Below are 19946 nucleotides of genomic sequence, written 5' to 3'. Positions count from 1 at the left end.
TCCATAAAAGAGAGCGGCTAAGTTGCTAAGGGAGGAAAGGGGGGGGAGGGTGGGGGATCTCAGCTTTACACTTTCCACGTAAGTTGTATTTTCTCCTTGCCGAGACCCTCTCCCCTGTACCCATCCTTTGTCATTCTGATACAATTGTTATTATTAATTGTGTAATAACCTTTTCCGACCTCCTTCCTTAGAGGGTAAATTAACAGGAATGCCTTGAGACTTAAAGATTTCTCTTCTCCTTAGGGCCCTTATCGTGCAGTTCCAGAAAATATCCATACTCCCCCCACAGAAGGTTTTTTGATTTGCACCCCATCTCCCTCCAGGAAATTCCAGTTTAGATTCATACTTTGCTTCTAAAATTTTGGTTTTTAAGACCCCCTTCCCCTAGGAATTTCCAACGACCTTCCATGGGGTGGGTAAGGATTTTTTCTCCAACTGCACATTTCATTCTTGTACCTCGGTGGGAGGGGTGCTTACTGGCACACACTAAGCGAAGTGCCACATTCAAACTAGGAAGGGGCTGCTTTATTGGGACTTATAACGGGTTCTAAATCACATTACAATCGAAGCTCTCCCTGCGACCACTCTCGTAAGCAACCAGCTCCAGTTGCGACCACCTTTGTGAAACCCCTTTTAATTGTCACTTTAACTCTAATAAAAAGCTCTTGTAAGCGGCCGCTCCCATAACTGACCGCTTTTTTTAGGCACAGCTCATAGGAAATCCGAGTATCTTGAGATTCGCAGAACTTATGCACAGTAACAAAAGTAGGCGCTGTCCTTAAGTGGGCAGGAAAGAAAACGACTTAAAAAGAAGAATACCCATTTTTACTTTTTTTCTTGCCTCTACAACCTTCCCTGGCTCTTTGAGGATGGTATAGTTAGAGCTGGTAGTGAGTTGACGCCTGGAGTGAAACTGTTTCATTCTCTCTATTTTCTTTGCTCCAAACTGGGAGGGGGACCACACTCTTCCAACTGGAAGGTTTTTTGATTTGCACCCCTCCTCCCTCCGGGAAATTCCAGTTTAGCTTCATACTTTGCTTCCAAAAGTTTGGCTTTTAAGATCCCCCTTCCCTTAGGAATTTCCGATGACCTTCCATGGGGTGGGTATGGATTTTTTCTGGAAAGTCTGCACAATTGAAGTTGATTCTAACATTTACTTAATTTATTTTCAATTTCCTTGACATTTTAGAAATTTGCTGAGGAATACAAAGAGGCATGTTTTGCAAAAGTGAATGTGGATTCAAATGCGGTATGCATTTATAATATTGCTAAATATTGAATGTAGTGACATAGTAGCTCATCATGACAACTTAAGTACATCTAGTTCAATTTTTTTGTTGATAGATGTGCCCAACCTTTGCCCCAAAAAGTTGATGGTTATCACTAGGCAGCATCATAAATTGATGGGCTCAGGAGACAAAAGGGGCCTATGTCAGTTTTAGGTTGTTTTTCAATTTTGCTTGAATTTAGATACCACCTAGATATGGCAACCATTTTCCTTAGCAGCACAACTGCATCTACATGATGAAACAATTATTGAAGGGCTACCAACCTAGCGCTTGTTTGATCAGTTTTTGTTGTTTCAGCTCAGATTCACCAGATATTTTGTATGAGGTCTTCAAAGCAGCAGGTAAATCATTGGGGGAAGGAATTGAAGCCCATGCCAAATGCAAAAAGTCTGGTGAATCAGAGCTTAAACCACAAAAAGCAATCTAAAAAGCCATTATGTACCATATGTCAGTTATTCTGCAGGCCATTCAATTATTGAGGCTTACGTCAATCAAACAGCATTTGATTTGAGTTTAATTCAAGCCATTGCCAATATACATGTAAGTCTGTCTTCTCTGCACTTTTCTCCACAATGTTACCCAGCTACCGGTGGGTGCAAATGAAGGGTATTAAGGACGGTGCCTACTAATAATGAAGTATTTTTGTGTGGTTTATGACTATGCAGGGAAAGCAGATCTTAGCAAGGGCTATTGAAATCCAAAAAGAAAATTTTGTGATGGCCACGCATTTTTTAGAGAAAATTGAGCTTACAATTATTCTAAAAAACAGTAAAATACAAAGCAATGTATGGCGTTTTTTTTTTTCAAACTGAAGCTTTATCATCTCTGAAAAATGCATGGTTAACCCAAATGTTCTTTTTGGATGCCAAGAGCACTTGCTAAGTTCTGCTTTATCTGCATAGTTTTAAACTGCGCAAAAAAAACTCTGTATTAGAAGGCACCACCTATAGGCCGGAAACCCGACTATCTCGAGATGTACAGAACATATGCGCAGTTACAAAAGTAGGCACCGTCCTAATAATTTATTGGAAAACAGGTTGGAGAACCAAGAAATGTTGGTTGTTCCTTTGTGATAGGTTCTTGTAAATAAATGTTGTAAGTGTTACTTTATGTAAGCGATTAAGCAAAGATGCTGAATTGCCAGCAGGGCACATAGCACTAATGTTTACTAGTAATATAAATTCTGTTTTAATTTGTGTTTCATTTTTGGCTTTGAACAGGAAACAGCCGAGAGAGAAGCTGTATCTGCAATGCCCTCATTCATGCTTTACAAGAATGGCAAAAAGGTACGCGTATGGTGTTTATAAGCTATTTGCTTGGCTTTACGTGTACCAATAACTATTGCCTCTAGTTGATAATTTGAATTAACTCATTAGAGGCCAAAAAATATGTAAGTTATCTGGTTTTTCAACTCATATACTGGTAGTTCAATCAATGAATCATTCATCAAGTAAAACAAAGTCAATTGATTAATCAGTCAACTAACCTGTCCCTCTAGCCTGTCTCTGTGTCTTGTCCGTTACTGCCTTGCCTGTCTGTCATATATATCTATCTTGTCTGTGTCTTTCAAACTCTCAATAATCAATCATTCATTCAACTGAGCACTCAATCAGAAATCAATCAATTAATTAATAAACAACTGACCAATCAATCAGAAATCAGTAATCCAATCAATCAATCAATCAATCAATCAATCAATCAATCAATCAATCAATCAATCAATATAATAAATAACTAATCAACTGACCAATGAGTCAATCAATGATCAATCAGCCAATCAACTTACCAACTAAACAATGAGAAGTCAATTAATCAATTATTGATGTAATCAAGTATACAACAAAAATTAGAAACTAAAAAATGAACAACAATTCATGGTATAAAAACCTGTCCACACCAGCCTTTGGGTTGCCACAAACCGACCTGCCTTAACAAAAAATTATATATGTATGTAAAAGCTAAGAACTAAGAATCGGATGAAAAAAAAAAACAAACAAACAAACCAGAATTCAGATAACAGTCAAGAGTTATACGATCGGATTTTGTTCTTCACTTCATTAGTACCAGCTTTAATGCTTGATGAAATTAAAAGCGAATTTGAAAAATTCTTGTTGATTTAAGTCACGTTAATTTTTGTTGTTTTTGTTGCCCCAAATTCTCGATACACTCCAGAAAGAAAAAAGCATTGTTTTTATCAAGGTGGAGATTCGCTGGTATCATGGACACTGTGAAGAACAATAGAGGTGTCCCGAACCCTTTCCTTAACCCCTTCATTCAGGGACAATTCCACAACCCTCGTTTGCTTTTTGGATTGTTACACTTAGTGTTAAAATATTATTGTTCCTTTTGTCTGAACAAATTGTGTTTCTTTGTGTATACATGTCAGGTTAATTTCGAATACCTTAATTAACACAAGCGTTAATTTCCTATAATAAGGTTCCCATTTACTGTACGATGATTCTTTCCTGTTTCTCGTGTTTTTATCGCAGGTAGATGAGCTAGTTGGTGCAAAGGTATCAGCGCTTAGGAAATTAATTGAAAAACATGTTTAATAAAATGAAATTATTTCCTATAATTTTGTCAAAATAATTGTACTTGATTACCCTCCAAAATCTTTAAGGCATAAACTCAACAAAGACTGACTATGAGCGCTCGTACTTTTTGATGGCCACATGCACTATATGACGTACACTAGACTGTTCTGATAACCACTCATACTTTTATAATCAGAGATATAAATAATAATTCTTATTTAAGACGGCCACTCATACTTTTGTGACAGCTACTCATGCTGTTCTGATGCCCTCTAGTACTTTTGTGATGGCTGCTTGTGCTTTTGTGGCGGCCACTCATACTTTTTGACAGCCTTTCATACTTTTTTGATGGTCAATCGTACTTTTTAATGGGCACTTGTACTCTTTGACAGCCACTCGTACTTTTATAGTAATACTATGGACTCTTAGTTTCGGCTTTTCATCACTTTTTTGGAATGATAGTGCTGTTGGCATTAGTTTAGCCCAGTTTTCATCCCAATACTATACACTCTAATTCTCAACTTTTTGTCGCTTGTTTGGAGTGATGGGTGCTATTGGTATAAGTAATAACCTAATTTCCATCCTAATACTATACACTCTCATTTTCGGCTCTTTGTTGCCGGCTCTTTTGGAGTGATGATGGTGCTACTGTTAGTTTAGGCCAATTTTCTCCCTTATGCTATACACATGGATTTTGGCCTAATTTACATCCTAATACTATACACTTTGGCCTTAAATTTACATCCCAACAGTATACACTATGGATTTTGGCCTAATTTGTATCCTAATACTATACACTATAGATTTGGGCCTCCATTTCATCCTAATACTATATACACCATGAATTTTTGCCCAATTTTCATGCTAAATCTAAATTGTATATAGTATGGATTTGGGCCCAATTTACATCCTAATACCATACACTATGGATTTTGGCCTCATTTTCATCCTAAAACTATACACAATGGATTTTGATCTAATTTTCATCCTAATACTATACACTATAGATTTTGGCCTAATTTTCATCCTAAAACTATACACTATGGATTTTGGCCTTAGCTAATTTTCATCCTAAAACTATACACTATGGATTTGGGCCTAATTTTCATCCTAATACTATACACTATGGATTTTGGCCTAATTTTCATCCTAATACTATACACTATGGATTTTGACCTAATTATAACCTTAATACTATACAGTATGGATTTTGGCCTAATTTTAATCCTAATACTATACACTATCGATTTTGGCCTAATTTTAATCCTAATACTATACACTATGGATTGGATTTTAACGTAATTTTGGCCCAATTATAATCCTAATACTATACTCTATGGATTTTGGCCTAATTTCATCCTAATCCTATACACTATTGATTTTGGCCCCATTTTCATCCTAATTCTATACACTATGGACCTTGGCCCAATTTTCATCATAATACTATACACTATGGATTTTGGCGTAATTTTCATCCTTAAACTATACACTATGGATTTTGACCTAATTTTCACCCTAATACCATACACTATGGATTTTGGCTTAATTTTCATCCTAAAACTATACACTATCCATTTTGGCCTAATTTTCATCGTAATACTATACACTATGGATTTTGGCCTAATTTTCATCCTAATACTATACACTATGGACCTTGGCCCAATTTTCATCATAATACTATACACTATGGATTTTGGCCTAATTTTCACCCTAATACTATACACTAGCAATTTTGGCCTAATTATAATCCTAATACTATACACTATGGATTTTGGCCCAATTTTCATCCTAATACTATACACTATGGATTTTGGCCTAAGTTTCATGACTTTCATCTTAATACTTTACACTACAGATCTTGGTCTAATTTTCGTCTTAATACCACACACTATGGAGTTTTGGCTCATTTTCATCGTTTCACTATGCACTGTGCATGTCGGCCTAATTTTCATTCTAATACTATATCTTTACACCATCGATATTTCAGCCGATCGTGATCACATATTGCTATCTCCTGCTATCGTGTCCAGAGTATCTCGTATCCAGAATCCTTTTTGGTCAGCGGTTGGTCGCCAGGAGCGACTCTGGGGTACTGGAGTCTTTCCTGGCGCCTACCCGCTGACCAAAAAGCCTGAGAACTCTGGGTACGAGTTTGACAGCTACTGACCAAGCATTCTGATGACTGTGTACAAGGCTGAACTCACATCATAGAAGTGCGATTCCGCTGTCCAGAAAGTATGCAGGCAGGACAGATCACTGTTTAGCGATCGCTCGTGATCCTTTGCGATCATATATGGAAACAGCTTTTTGTAATCACGTGATCGAGCACGGGAAATTTTCTACGATCGTTTTCAATCATAGGGAAACCAAGCTTAACCTAACTTGAATTTTTATCCCGACCAAGCGGGCCAAAGACCTCGTGTAGTTACCTTGAAATTTCTTCTGTTACTGGAAAGTTACCTTGGTCGCGCCAAACCATTGCCATTTTAATGAAATCATTTAGGTCAGTCATCTAGCTATTGCGAGCTCAACGTAGTTCCCTAGATTGTTAGCGCTAACTGAAATGAATCCTAACCATGTGAGCTGAATGGCATCTCGCAGTGGTCTTGAAATTTGTCTTTGAAACGTTCTTGTACAGCTGTTAAAAGACCGTAACTTGACCAAATGGAGATAATGACCATATTAACCAATGCCACGATAATGTGCCTTCTCCATTGTTTCCGCCAGACCGCCATTATTGGCATATTCTGGTAGCGAGTTTCAATGGCTATAGATACACTGGTGAAAAACCACTCAATAACAAGTGGAACTGAGGTGGTGATGGCAAATGACTGAAAGAGCTGAAGAGGAGAATTGTCACTTGTGTAAAAATACTGATATAAATGCAGAAAGCCATTGATGGATATCACCGCACTTGATTCATATAACATGCTCATAATACAGATGTCAGCTGCAAGTCTCTCTCGACGAGGGGTACGGAAACCTCCCAAAGGAATTCTTCTTTTTTCCAAGACTTGATTATAAAAATGGTCTATCAGAACCATGCTGCCACGTTCAATGACTTCTGCAATCCCATGAATCACTCCGATCAGTGCAACTGATTCCAAACTCTGAAGATCAACTTGTAAAAGTCTAAGCACTATCGCTGACCCACAATACAGCGGGGCCAACAGAACAAAAGAAGTTCCCGGATGTCTGATTCGACTCCATAACCGCTGAACACAAATACGCGATGCTCCTTTGAGGAAAACTGTGATGAGTGGTGCAAATATCGCAATTATAACTTTGCCGTTTTCGTCTTGTCTGTTATACGATGGGTAAATTAAGCCAGAAAACAAATGGGCGGTAACACTTGTTAAAACACAGGGAACAACGAACAGCAATACTAACTTAAAGCGTGTAATTCCAGGCCTTTGGCAAAAATGCCTGGCGATGATGTAAATCTCTGAACATACAGAGAGGTAAAAAAGCACTTGGCAAGGAATTTCTTCCTTAGTTAAGTTTGCGATTGAGATTCCAAAAACTTGCATACCTATCCTATAAGACGAATCTAAACAGTAGGGAACAAAACAAACAAGAAAAATTCTTAACTTGAGACCTGATATTTGAAACCATCGAAAGAAAAATAGAACATCGAGAAAAAACAGATGGTATGTAAAGCAGATGAAGAAGACTTTAGAAATGGTTTTCGCCCACTGCAGCTTAATTGGAATTGAGTTCTCTTTGGATTGATCTTGACAACTGAGCAGTGTTTCAAGGCTGAGGTAATAAGCGGCGATAGGGACGATGCCAACGATTGTGGCACTCAACACGGATATAAAAAACCCAAAACAAAATGAACTCCACACTGTTCGAAAGATCGATAGTCGGAGCTGTTTCCACGCCATTGCTGTATCCTCGCGTGTTTCCTGCGTTTCTTCGTTATCTTCTGTTGTACACGCATCTATAAGCCTCGCATTAACACTGCTTCTCGTTAGATAATCTATGGCAGTTGCTTCACTGTTGCTATATTCTTGGTAAATTACTTCATCGACGGGTTGACAATACCATTCTTTGCCTGTGTCCTCCAGAGCGTTGTAGCCAAACAACTCTGAGAGATTCTCGTCTTCGTGAAAATTATAGTGTTCGGCGACGCTGCGAGTGAAGCTGAAGATGATGTGCCCAAAGAACTCTGCAATAGTGTGGGTAAACATATTTGACTATAAACTGACTTTCGTTATAATATATCGTTATAAGGAACCGGCTCAGGTTTAACGAAAAGAGTTGGACTGTCCGAGTTGAATTCTAAAAGAATTACTGCAAGAACTCCGAATGCTCGGAATTAAGTAGGGTTGTTACGGACGTGAAATCCTTTCCAGCTGTAGCAGTCAATGTGTATTCCTAAACTGGTTTCAGGTTTATGTTGCAATGGTATTTGTTTTCTTCACGGACGGGCGCAGTTCAAACTTAGGTTCGAGAGTTAATCGTTTAAGCGCTCCGTCAATCTCTCAGCTATGTTTTAACTTCCTTCACTACATGGTACGAAACTGATAAAGGGCGAAACGTGAGAAAATTTATTAAGAACAGATATGATAACATCTGTGCAGTATTGTTACTATAAAACCAATTTGATAAGGACATTTTTGATAAATTTTTTTTTTTCCGAATCGACATATAAATATATGAAAAGGAGAAAGTTGATTTATATTGGTAATTGAACTGAGTGGAGTGCAATTTGGTCTGAAATCATACGCGTGCTTTCAAAATCAAACGAGCGCGCAGCGCGAGTTTGATTTGAAATCACAAGTATGATTTCAGACCAAAATTGCACGACACGAAGTTCAATTACCACTTAATTACATCCATTTTGAAATCACAGAGTATCATTGTCAATATTAATATTCTATTTGTGTTACTTCATTTCCATTTTGATGGGCTAAAGAAAGGATGCGACATAGAGCACAAAATGGTGCAATTTGGGAATAAATTGCACCATTTTGGACCAATCAGATTCCAAGGATCACCAGTGATTTCAAAATTGATGTAATTATAAAGCTATATACAATTGAACAGTAACGACAACGAATTCAACTAATATTATATGGAAATATTCATATCAAGTTTTAGCTGGCAAACGCAGGAGCATTCAAAGAGTGCTCTTGTTTTCAAAGACGTTTCCAGTTTGAACGAAACACCTTTTGTAATGTTCTTTGTTTGGACATTTGGACTCCTGTCACTGGAAAGTTACCTTGGTCACGTCATCTATTGCGAGCTCAACCTAGTTCTCTAGATTGTTAGCGCTAACTGAAATGAATCCTAACCATGTGAGCTGAATGGCATCTCGCAGTGGCCTTGAAGATTGTCTTTAAAACGTTCTTGTACAGTCGTCAAAAGACCGTAACTTGACCAAACGGAGATTATGACCACATTAGCCACTGCCACGATAATGTGCCTTCTCCATTGTTTTCTCCAGACCGCCATTATTGGCATATTCTGGTATCGAGTTTCAATAGCTAAAGACACACTTTTTAAAATCACTCAATTACAAGTGGAACTGAGGTGGTGATGGCAAATGACTGAAGGAGCTGAAGCGGAGAATTGTCACTTGTATAAAAATATTGATACAAATACAGAAAGCCGTTGACGGATATCATCGCACTTGATTCATACAACATGCTCATAATAGAGATGTCAGCCGCAAGTCTCTCTCGACGAGGAGTACGGAAACCTCCCAAAGGAATTCTTCTCTTTTCCAAGACTTGATTATAAAAATGGTCTATCAGAACCATGCTGCTGCGTTCAATGACCTCAGCAATCCCATCAATCACTCCGATCAGTGACACGGATTCTAAACTCTGAAGATCCACTTGTAGTAGTCTAAGCACTATCGCTGACCCACAGTACAGCGGGACCAACAGCACGAAAGAAGTTCCCGGATGGCTGATTCGGCACAATAACCGCTGAACACAAAGACGCGATGCACCTTTGAGCAAAACTACGATGAGTGGTGCAAATATCGCAATTATAACTTTGCCGTTTTTGTCCTGTCCGCTGTACGCTGGGAAGACTAAGTTAGCAATAAGCACGGCGGTAACATTTGTTAAAACACAGGGAACAACAAACAGTAGAATCAACTTGAAACGTATAATTCCAGTCCTGTTACAAAAATTCCTCACGATGATATAAATCTGTGAACAGATAGATAAGTAAAATAGAATCCGGCAAGGAATTTCTTGTATACCTTTAAACTTAAAGTTTGCGATTGAGATTCCAAAAACGTGCATAGCAATTCTATAAGCAGAATCTATACAGTAGGGGAGGAGGCAAAGAAGGAAAATTCTTAGTTTGAGACCTGATATTTGAAATGGCCGAAAGAAAAATAGGACATTGAGAAAAAACAAGTGGTATATAAACCACATGAAGAAGACTTTTGAAAGGGTTATCACCCACTGCAGCTCACTTGGAATCGAGTCCGCTTTGGATTGATCTTGACAACTGAGCAGTGTTTGATAGCTGAGGTAATAAACGAGAACGGAGACGATGCCAACTATTGTGGCACTCAACATGGATATGAAAAACCCAAAGTACAGTGAGCTCGACACTGTTCGGAAGATCGATGGTCTGAGCTGTTTCCAAGCCATTCCTGTATCCTCGTGTGTTTCCTGCGTTTCTTCGTTGTCTTCTGTTGAACACGCATCTATAAGCCTTGCATTAACACTGCTTCTCGTTAGATAATCCATGGAACTTGCTTCGCTGTCGCTATGTTCTTGGTAAATAACTTCATCGGCGGGTTGACAATACCATTCCTTGCCTGTGTCCTCCATAGGGTTGTACCCAAACAACTCTGAGAGTTTCTCGTCTTCGTTAATATTATAGTGTTCGGCGACATTGCGAGTGAAGCTGTAGAGGATGTGCCCAAAGAACTCTTCAATAGTGTGGGTAAACATATTTGACTATAAACTGGTTTTCGTTATGGTAGCCTGATCGTTATAAAAAGAAACGCTGAGATTTTACGAAGAGAGTTAATAGACTCGCGCAATTGAATTCCAAAAAATATATATATACATATATATTGCAAAAGCTCTGAATATACTAAGCATTAATTCCGGTTGTTACGGAGGTGAAATCCTTTCCAGCTGCAGCAGTCGGTATGTGTTGCTAAACTGGCTTCAGGTTTGTGTCGGAGTAGTATTTGTCTTCTTCACAGACGGGCGCTGTTCAAACTTAGGTGCGAGAGTCAATCGTTAAAGCGCTCCATCAATCTTTCTGCTATGTTTTAACTTCCGTCACTACATGGTGCGAAACTGATTAAGGGCGAAACGTGGAGGTTAGAAAATTTATTATTAAGAACAGATATGATGACATCTGTGCAGTGTTGCTACTATAAAACTCATTTGAAAGGACATTTTTTGTTAAAATAATTTGTTTTCTCCAACTTGATATTATATGAATGTATGAAAAGAAGAAGTCACGCAAACTAAACGCAACAAGTTTATTTTAAAGCTATATCTAATTGAACAGTAAGGACATGAACTCAACTGATATAATATGGAAAATATTCATATCAAGTTTTAGCTGGCAAACGCAGGAGCATTCAAAGAGTGCTCTTGTATTCAAAGACGTTTTCAGTTTGAACGAAACACCTTTTGTAATGTTCTTTGTTTGAACATTGTACTTAATCCTTAAATCTTCAAGTGAAGTTAAGTGTTCTTTAAAGGCAAGAGATGCGAGAAAGTAACGCCTTGTTTCATATACGGGTTTTCTTAGCCTGCGCGCGGACGTAAACTTTCGTACTTTTTGTTGGAGAAGATAAGATCCGCTCGCGAGGTCATTTGTTTGTTTACGTAAGATTGCTTTATAATAGTTACCACGATTCATAAAAAAATTCGCGAAAACTGTTAGTAGAACGAAGATTCGGTCAATCAAAATAGTTTTTCAGTGAAAATTGACAAGCAAATCGCAGAAAATCTCGTATCTAGAGCCCTCAGGTAGTTTGTCGCCTAGGCAACCAGCCACTGACCAAACATCCTGAAGACTGTCTACAAGGCTGAACTCACCTCACAGTAGTTTTTTTCCCTTTCTTTCTCTTTGTTGTTTCCTTTTCAATTTTTTATCCTAATCGAATGATTATTTTCGTATATAAGAAATATTTGTATATTAAGATAGATTGTCCTGCCGATGACATACTTGTGAAGTTATTTTTAACATTAGAATTATCCAAGGTAATCCGTTACATAAACCTTATCAGTGGCTTCCTCGGGCTACCTCGTCTCGTTAATGTTTTGTTAAAATCATATTTGTGTGTGTGTGTCTATATGTGAGGCAAATCAATCAACTGAAACTGCAGGCAGGATAGATCACTTTGTTTAGCGATTGTTCATGATCCTTTGCGATCATATATGAAAACAGCTTTTTGCGATCACTGGTGATCGAGCACGGGAACATTTTCTGCGATTGTTTGCGATCATAGGGAAACCAAGCTTAACCGGCCTTGAATTTTCATCCCGGCCAAACGGGCTAAAGACCTCGTGTAGTTACCTTTAAACTTCTGCAATTGCTAGAGAGTTAACTAAGGCGCGAAAAATCATCGCGAATTTAATGAAATCATTTTCTCATAGGTCAGTGATCCATTACGCGCTCATCCTCGTTCCCGAGGTTGTTACGCGCTACCTGAAATGACTCCTAAGCATTTTAGCTGAATGGCATTTCGCAGTGATCTTGAAATTTGTCTTTAAAACGTTCTTGTACAGCCGTTAAAAGACTGTAACTTGAAACAATGGAGATTATGACCATATTAGCCACTGCCACGATAATGTGCCTTCTCCACTGTTTTCGCCAGACAGCCATTATTGGCATGTTCTGGTATCGAGTTTCAATAGCTAAAGACACACTTGTGAAAAACCACTCAATTACTAGTGGAACTGAGGTGGTGATGACAAATGACTGAAAGAGCTGAAGTGGAGAATTGTCACTTGTGTAAAAATATTGATACAAATACAGAAAGCCGTTGACGGATATCACCGCACTTGATTCAAACAACATGCCCATAATACAGATGTCAGCCGTAAGCCTTTCTCGACGAGGGGTACGAAAACCTCCCAAAGAAATTCTTCTCTTTTCCAAGACTTGATTATAAAAATGGTCTATCAGAACCATGCTGCTACGTTCGATGACTTCTGCAATCCTGTGAATCACTCCGATCAGTGCAACGGATTCCAAACTCTGAAGATCCAATTGTAAAACTCTCAACGATATCGCTGACCAACAATACAGCGGGACCAACAGCACGAAAGAAGTTCCCGGATGGCTGATTCGACACCATAACCGCTGAACACAAACACGCGATGCCCCTTTGAGAAAAACTGCGGTGAGTGGTGCAAATATCGCAATTAGAACTTTGCCGTTTTTGTCCTGCCTTTTGTACGCTGGGTAAATTAAGCTGTAAAGCAAATGGCCAGTAACAATTGGTAAAACACAGGGAATAACGAACAGCAAAATTAACTTGAAACGCATAATACCAGGCCTGTTACAAAAATGCCTCGCGATGATGTAAATCTGTGAACAGAGAGATAAGTAAAATATGATCGGGCAAGGAATTTCGTGTATAGTTTTACACTTAAAATTTGCGATTGAGATTCCGAAAACTTGCATAACAATTCTATAAGCAGAATCCAAAAAGTAGAGGACGAGGCAAAGAAGGAAAATTCTTAGTTTGAGACCTGATAGTTGAAACGGCCGAAAGAAAAATAGGACATTGAGAAAAAACAAGTGGTATAAAAACCAGGTAATGAAGACTTTTGAAAGGGTTATCACCCACTGCAGCTTCATTGGAATCGAGTCCGCTTTGGATTGATCTTGGCAGATGAGCAGTGTTTCATAGCTGAGGTAATAAACGCCGATAGAGACGATTCCAAGGACTGTGGCACTTAACAAGGATATGAAAAACCCAAAATAAAATGAACTCGACACTGTCCGAAAGATCGATGGTCTGAGCTGTTTCCAAGCCATTGCTGTATCCTCGCGTGTTTCCCGCGTTTCTTCGTTGTCTTCTGTTGAACACGCATCTATAAGCCTTGCATTCAGACTGCTTCTCGTTAGATAATCCATGGCAGTTGCTTCGCTGTTGCTGTATTCTTGGTAAATAACTTCATCGACGGGCCGACAGTACCACTCCTTGCCTGTGTCCTCCAGAGCGTTGTAGCCAAACAGGTCTGAGAAATTCTGGTCTTCGTTAAAATTATAGTGTTCGGCAACACTGCGAGTGAAGCTGTAGAGGATGTGCCCAAAGAACTCTGCAATAGTGTGGGTAATCATATTTGACTGTAAACTGACTTTCTTTATAATATATAAGAAACCGGCTCAGGTTTAACAATGAGAGTTGCACTCTCCGAACTGAATTCCAAAAGAAATACTTCAAAAGCTCCGAATACTAAGAATTAAGTCGGCAGTCAATATGTATTCCGAAACTGGTTTCAGGTTTGTGATGCAGTAGTATTTGTTTTCTTCACGGACGGGCGCGGTTCAAGCTTAGGTTTGAATGTTAATCGTTTAAGCGCTCTGTCAGTCTTTCAGCTATGTTTTAACTTCCTCCACTAAATGGTGCGAAACCGATAAAGGTCGAAACGTGGAGGTAAGAAAAGTTATTAAAATTTTAAAACAAGAGTTATAATGACCTCTATGCAGAACCGTTACTTACCCTTTAATACAGCCATTATTTGATGAAATAAAATGTGTTTTTTTTTTGTCCTAATCTGTATTTCCAACATTCAGCCAAAAACAGATGAGACCGATGGTGATATTACTGCTTCCGGCAGATTCTGAAAGCTGTACAGGAAATATAGTATTTAAATAGAGTTTCACGAAGGCATACTATTTTAGGAACTCGAAGAAACACATCAATCATTTCAACTTGATTATGCGATCACAGTTGTCGTTTTCGCATACAGTGGAACGCGGTTAATACGGACGCTAAAGGGACACGCAAAAGTGCCCGTATTTTCCGGGTGTCCGTAGTAAGCGAGCTCTCAGAATATACGTCACGGACACATGCTTTTTAACTCGTGAATGCGCCCATGCGCAATGAACGAGTTATAGCGATGGTGGGGTTTTCACTTGGTTGGTTGGTTGGTGTTGTTAACTTTCAGGCATGCGCAGTGAATGAGTAATCGTAATGTAGCAGAATTCCACTCTGGCGCTGGTCGAAATTAGGGAATTTTGCGTTTTCGGAAGGGAGACACACCTCTTGGAAACGGTGAATCGAAAGAGGAACTTGTAAGGGATGTTCGATAGTTTCAATAGCGGAAATCAAGCATTAACGGCGAAAACTTTTTTGTTCGTGTGGTTTTATTTAGTTTTTGAAAGAACTGCAGTGTTTTAAATTCAATTAGTGGAAAAAAAACTTTTTTTCACGACGCATCAGAATAATCTTATTCAATCTGTAGGGCATAATTTGCCATTCATTTTAGTGCAAGAATAGAGATTTTTCGTTAAATCTGAGCAAAGTTATGTTTTTTTCATTTTTCCACAAAGTGTGGTGTGTTTTAAGAATTTAAAACTAATTTAATTTAAAAATAACGTAATTTAAAAGTTCAATTAGTGAAGTGTCAGCATGAACTTTGAATAAAAAACAGGTGAAAATTTTTTAATCGGCGCATCAGAATAACCTTATTCAATGTGTAGGGAATAACTTTACAATCATTTTAGGACAATAATGGTTATTTCTCGTTACATGATCGGGCAAAGATATCATTTCTTTTAGCTTTCAAGGTAGTTTAGTGTCTTAATTTCAATTACTGCATGATGTGTCATCTGCTCTGCATTCACGAGTTGGCTCGCACGAGCCTTTGATTAACTATTATGTTTTATTGATACCAAGGTAAGACTGAAGCATTCAATTCAAAAGCAACAGAACGATGTTCAATGTTTTAACTGTAGCTTAAGTTAAAACTGAAGAAACGTTAAGCTTACGCTCATTCAAAGAGTAAAATTGCAGTAATTCTGGGAACTCGCTTACTACGGACACCCGGGTAAAACCTACTTCCACTGTATTTGAAAACGACAACTGTGATCACAAAACCAAGTTGAAATCTGATGTCTTTCTTCGACTTCCTAAAAGAGCATACCTTCGTGATATTCTATTTAAATACTATATTTCCTGTATAGCTTTCAGAATCTGCCGGACGTGGTAATATTTCCATCGGTATCATCTCTTTTTGACTGAATTTTTGAAATACGGCCAAATATACCACTGTCGATTAGGAGAAAAAAACAACCATTTTATTTCATCAAAAACTGTGTCTGTTAAAGAATAGGTAACGATAAAGACGTCATTATAATTCTTGTTAACTTTACTCACCTCCACGTTTCGCCCTTAATCAGTTTCGCGCAATGTAGTGACGGAAATTAAAACATAGCTGAAAGACTGACAGAGCGCTTAAACGATTAACTTTCAAACCTAACTTTGAACAGCACCCGTCGGTGAAGAAGACAAATACCACTCACTGCAACACAAACCTGAGACCAGTTTAGGAATACATATTGACTGCTACAGCTGGAAAGGATTTCATGTCCGTAACAACCCAACTTAATTCCTAGCATTCGGAGCTCTTGCAGTATTTCTTTTGGAATTCTGCTCGGAGAGTCCAACTCTCTTCGTTAAACCTGAGCGTTCCTTATAACGGGATATTATAACGAAAGTCAGTTTATAGTCAGATATGTTTACCCACACTATTGCAGAGTTCTTTGGGCACATCCTCTACAGCTTCACTCGCAGTGTCGCCGAACACTATAATTTTCACGAAGACGAGAATCTCACAGAGTTGTTTGGCTACAACGCTCTGGAGGACACAGGCAAGGAGTGGTACTGTCGGCCCGTCGATGAAGTTATTTACCAAGAATACAGCAACAGCGAAGCAACTGCCATGGATTATCTAACGAAAAGCAGTCTGAATGCAAGGGTTATAGATGCGTGTTCAGCAGAAGACAATCAACAAACGCAGGAAACACACGAGGACACAGCAATGGCTTGGAAACAGCTCAGACCATCAATCTTTCGAACAGTGTTGAGTTAATTTTATTTTGGGTTTTTCATATCCGTGTTGAGTGCCTCAATCGTTGGAATCGTCTCTATCGCTGTTTACTACCTCGGCTTTGAAACACTACTCAGTTGTCAAGATCAATCCAAAGGGGACACCATTTCAATTCAGTTGCAGTGGGTAATAACCCTTTCAAAAGTCTTCTTCGTCTGCTTTGTATACCAGCTGTTTTTTCTCAATGTCGTATTTTTCTTTCGGCCGTTCCAAATATCAGGTCTCAAACTAAGAATTTTTCTTGTTTGTCTCGTCCCGTTTTGTTTGGATTCCGCTTATAGGATATATATGCAAGTTTTCGGAATCTCGATCGCAAACTTTAAATTTAAAACTTTGCAGCTAATTCCTTGCAGGATTCTATTTTTCTTATCTATCTGTTCACAGATTTACATCATCGCGAGACATTTTTGTAACGGGCGTGGAATTATACGCTTCAAGTTAATTTTGCTGTTCGTTGTTCCCTGTGTTTTAACAAATGTTGTCGCTGATCTGTTTTCTAACTTAATTTACCCAGCGTACAACAAAGAAGACAAAAACGGTAAAGTCATAATCGCGATATTTGCACCTCTCATCACAGTTTTTCTCAAAGAGGCATCGCGTATTTGTGTTCAGCGGTTATGGTGCCAAATCAGCCATCCGGGAACTTCTTACGTGCTGTTGGCCCCGCTGTATTGTGGGTCCGCGATATCGTTGAGACTTTTACAAGTGGATCTTGAAAGTTTGGAATCCGTTGGGCTGATCGGAGTGATTGATGGGATTGCTGAAGTCATTGAACGTAGCAGCATGGTTCTGACAGACCATTTCTATAACCAAGTCTTGGAAAAAAGAAGAATTCCTTTGGGAGGTTTCCGTACCCCTCGTCGAGAGAGACTTGCCGCTGACATCTGTGTTATGAGCATGTTATATGAATCAATGGCGGTGATATCCGTGAATGGCTTACTGCATTTATATCAGTATTTTTACACAAGTGACAATTCTCCTCTTCAGCTCCTTCAGTCATTTGCCATCACCACCTCAGTTCCACTTGTTATTGAGTGGTTTTTCACCAGTGTCTCTATAGCTATTGAAACTCGCTATCAGAACATGCCAATAATGGCGGTCTGGCGCAAACAATGGAAAAGGCACATTATTGTAGCGGCGATAAATATAACAATAATCTCCACTTGGTCAGCTTCCTATCTTTTGACGGGAGTACAAGAACGTTTCACCAACAAATTTCAAGATCACTGCAAAATGCCATTCACCTGAGTCCATTCGCTGAATTAGAACAATATTTGATGGTCGCACGCAAGGGAAGGCCACACGACCCAGTTTTCTCTAGCACAAAGAAGCTAGGAGTATTAATTTACACCAGTTAATACGGATAACGGACACTTCAGTTTCTGTGATCCGGGTGGGAAACTCTTTTTCGCGTAACAGACAGTGCTGATCTGTGTGCTGTATAAATTGTCTAATATTCAGTCCGTCTGACCGAACCAGAAACTAAAAATGCCAGTGGAAAGCGAAGTCACGGACTGTTTTAAATGATAAATGTGCGAGTCGCGTTTGAAACACTGAGCAAACCATAATAATAGTGCTAGAATAATGGCTTAAATGAGAGTTTGTCTTAATCTACAGTAAAAATATTAAACATCGTTTTCTTTTCAACAAATTGTATTCTTTTAGGCCTCTAGAGATGGGGCAAATTGTTATCGACGACTGTTTTCAAACGACAACTTCATTGAATCGACAAGTATTAGTGTTCGAAAATGCGTTTTCACACACGAAAAGTCAGTAGCTGTCGATAGCCCGTGTGTTTTGAGGGAGCCTGGAAACTTGCTTGTAATGCGCATGTGTACATCATGCACGAAGACGTAAGTAATCGATGACTTACTCATACACCATTCTCGACCTCAGACCGCTCGGTTTTGACTACGTCATACACTGAAAAGGAAGAGCTCTCGAGTCGAGAATGACTCAAACACGAGAGACAGTTAATAACAAAAATGCTGCGCTTGTTTTTGACAACTAAAGTAGTTTTAATGCAAGGCTTATAGATGCGTCTTCAACAAAACACAACGAAGAAACAGAGGAAACACCAAAGGATACAGCAATGACGTCAAACAGAACAGAGACCATCGATCTTTCCTTCAGTGTTAAGTCCATTGTATTTTGGGTTTTGGGTTTTGGAAAAAAGACTGTTTTTGAACGAAATAAATATATCCTTTTAAAAGCTTCCGAAAAAGTCCGCTGAGACACCTTTCAGGCCTACCAAGCAAACAGGGACAAAGAAATAGCCAAAAAAAGATGACGTCAGGATGAGAGTTAAAAAGGAATATTCTTTGTCAAAGCGTTATTTCCACTTAAAAATGATTCCCAAGGGCGTTATGCGACACTCAGAGATCCCTAGGGACATAAAGAGTGAAAAATGCCGACTTCCAAAAACCCTGGACTAACCCCTTGGAAAAAAAATGGAGTTTTCGACGACAAAAGAATATTCTTTTAAAAGCTTCCAATTGAGACAGTGTGTCCAAAGACCTCCCCTGAGACACTTTTTACGCCTGACAAGGGACAAAGAAATAGCCCACAAAAGATGAAGTCAGGGTGAGAGTTTAACAAAAAATTCTTTGTCAAGGCATTATTTGCACTTAAAAATGATTCCCAAGTTGAAGAAGTTGATTTTTGGACGAAGTAGAAATATTCTTTTCAAAGCTTCCAATCGAATAAGTGTGTCCAAACACGTCCCCTGAGACACTTTTTAGGCCTCCCAAGGGAAAAAGGACAACGAAATAGCCCACGAAAGATGAAGACAGGGTGACAGTTAAACAGAAAATTCTTTGTCAGGGCGTTATTTGATCTTAAAAATGATTGCCAAGCGCGTTTTGCAACACTCTGAGATCCCTGAAGACATAAACAAGTGAAAAATGCCGACTTCAAAATTCGCCCATTTTTTACCAAAAACACTGGACTAACCCCTTAGAAAAAGGTCGATTTTTGGACGAAATACAAATATTCTTTTAAAAGCTTCCAATCAAATCAGTGTGTCCAAAAACGTCCCCTGAGACACTTTTTAGGCC

General features: G+C 38.8%; 4 protein-coding genes, 1 long non-coding RNA gene and 1 pseudogene across 9 annotated transcripts in view; 3 read left to right on the top strand and 3 right to left on the bottom strand.

Annotated features, from left to right (window-relative positions):
• The window catches only part of LOC146462529 (uncharacterized), a 91291-nt gene that overhangs the window by 20483 nt on the left and 50862 nt on the right, over positions 1-19946 (top strand). The window lies entirely within an intron of this gene.
• LOC146462534 (thioredoxin-like) overlaps positions 1-19946 on the top strand; it is a 38890-nt gene that overhangs the window by 1529 nt on the left and 17415 nt on the right. The window contains exons 3-6 of one of the 5 annotated variants that reach the window (XM_085085293.1): positions 1190-1249; positions 2510-2581; positions 3779-3802; positions 6551-6680. In XM_085085293.1, the coding sequence (XP_084941419.1) occupies positions 1190-1249; positions 2510-2581; positions 3779-3802; positions 6551-6577 (183 nt within the window). In that variant the 3' untranslated portion in view covers positions 6578-6680. Of the gene's footprint in view, positions 1-1189; positions 1250-2509; positions 2582-3778; positions 3865-6550; positions 6681-19946 lie in introns of those variants that run through there. The other 4 variants (XM_085085294.1, XM_085085295.1, XM_085085296.1 and 1 more) reach the window with 4 other exon arrangements.
• Positions 3974-5919, bottom strand: LOC146462539 (uncharacterized). The gene is made up of 2 exons (XR_014857067.1): positions 5122-5919; positions 3974-4999 (listed from the first exon to the last, which is right to left on the bottom strand). It is a non-coding gene; the product is annotated as an uncharacterized LOC146462539 (long non-coding RNA).
• Positions 9337-10749, bottom strand: LOC146462538 (uncharacterized). Its single transcript, XM_085085283.1, has one exon. It carries the CDS (start codon positions 10747-10749, stop codon positions 9337-9339), a length of 1413 nt encoding a protein of 470 aa, XP_084941409.1.
• Positions 12494-15834, bottom strand: LOC146462537 (uncharacterized). Its single transcript, XM_085085273.1, has one exon. It carries the CDS (start codon positions 14114-14116, stop codon positions 12494-12496), a length of 1623 nt encoding a protein of 540 aa, XP_084941399.1. The 5' UTR covers positions 14117-15834.
• On the top strand, positions 16252-18977 carry LOC146462536 (uncharacterized; annotated as a pseudogene).

Source organism: Pavona decussata, unplaced genomic scaffold, assembly GCF_977016875.1.
Source record: "Pavona decussata unplaced genomic scaffold, jaPavDecu1.1 SCAFFOLD_186, whole genome shotgun sequence".
Lineage (NCBI taxonomy): Eukaryota > Metazoa > Cnidaria > Anthozoa > Scleractinia > Agariciidae > Pavona > Pavona decussata.
Note: the sequence above shows the minus strand (reverse complement) of the source record. Positions and strands in the feature narration are given on the sequence as shown.

What these genes read in the sequence shown, in the direction of transcription:
- LOC146462538 (XM_085085283.1), bottom strand. Translation starts at nt 10,749, where the DNA reads ATGTTTACCCACACTATTGAAGAGTTCTTTGGGCACATCCTCTACAGC.
- LOC146462537 (XM_085085273.1), bottom strand. Translation starts at nt 14,116, where the DNA reads ATGATTACCCACACTATTGCAGAGTTCTTTGGGCACATCCTCTACAGC.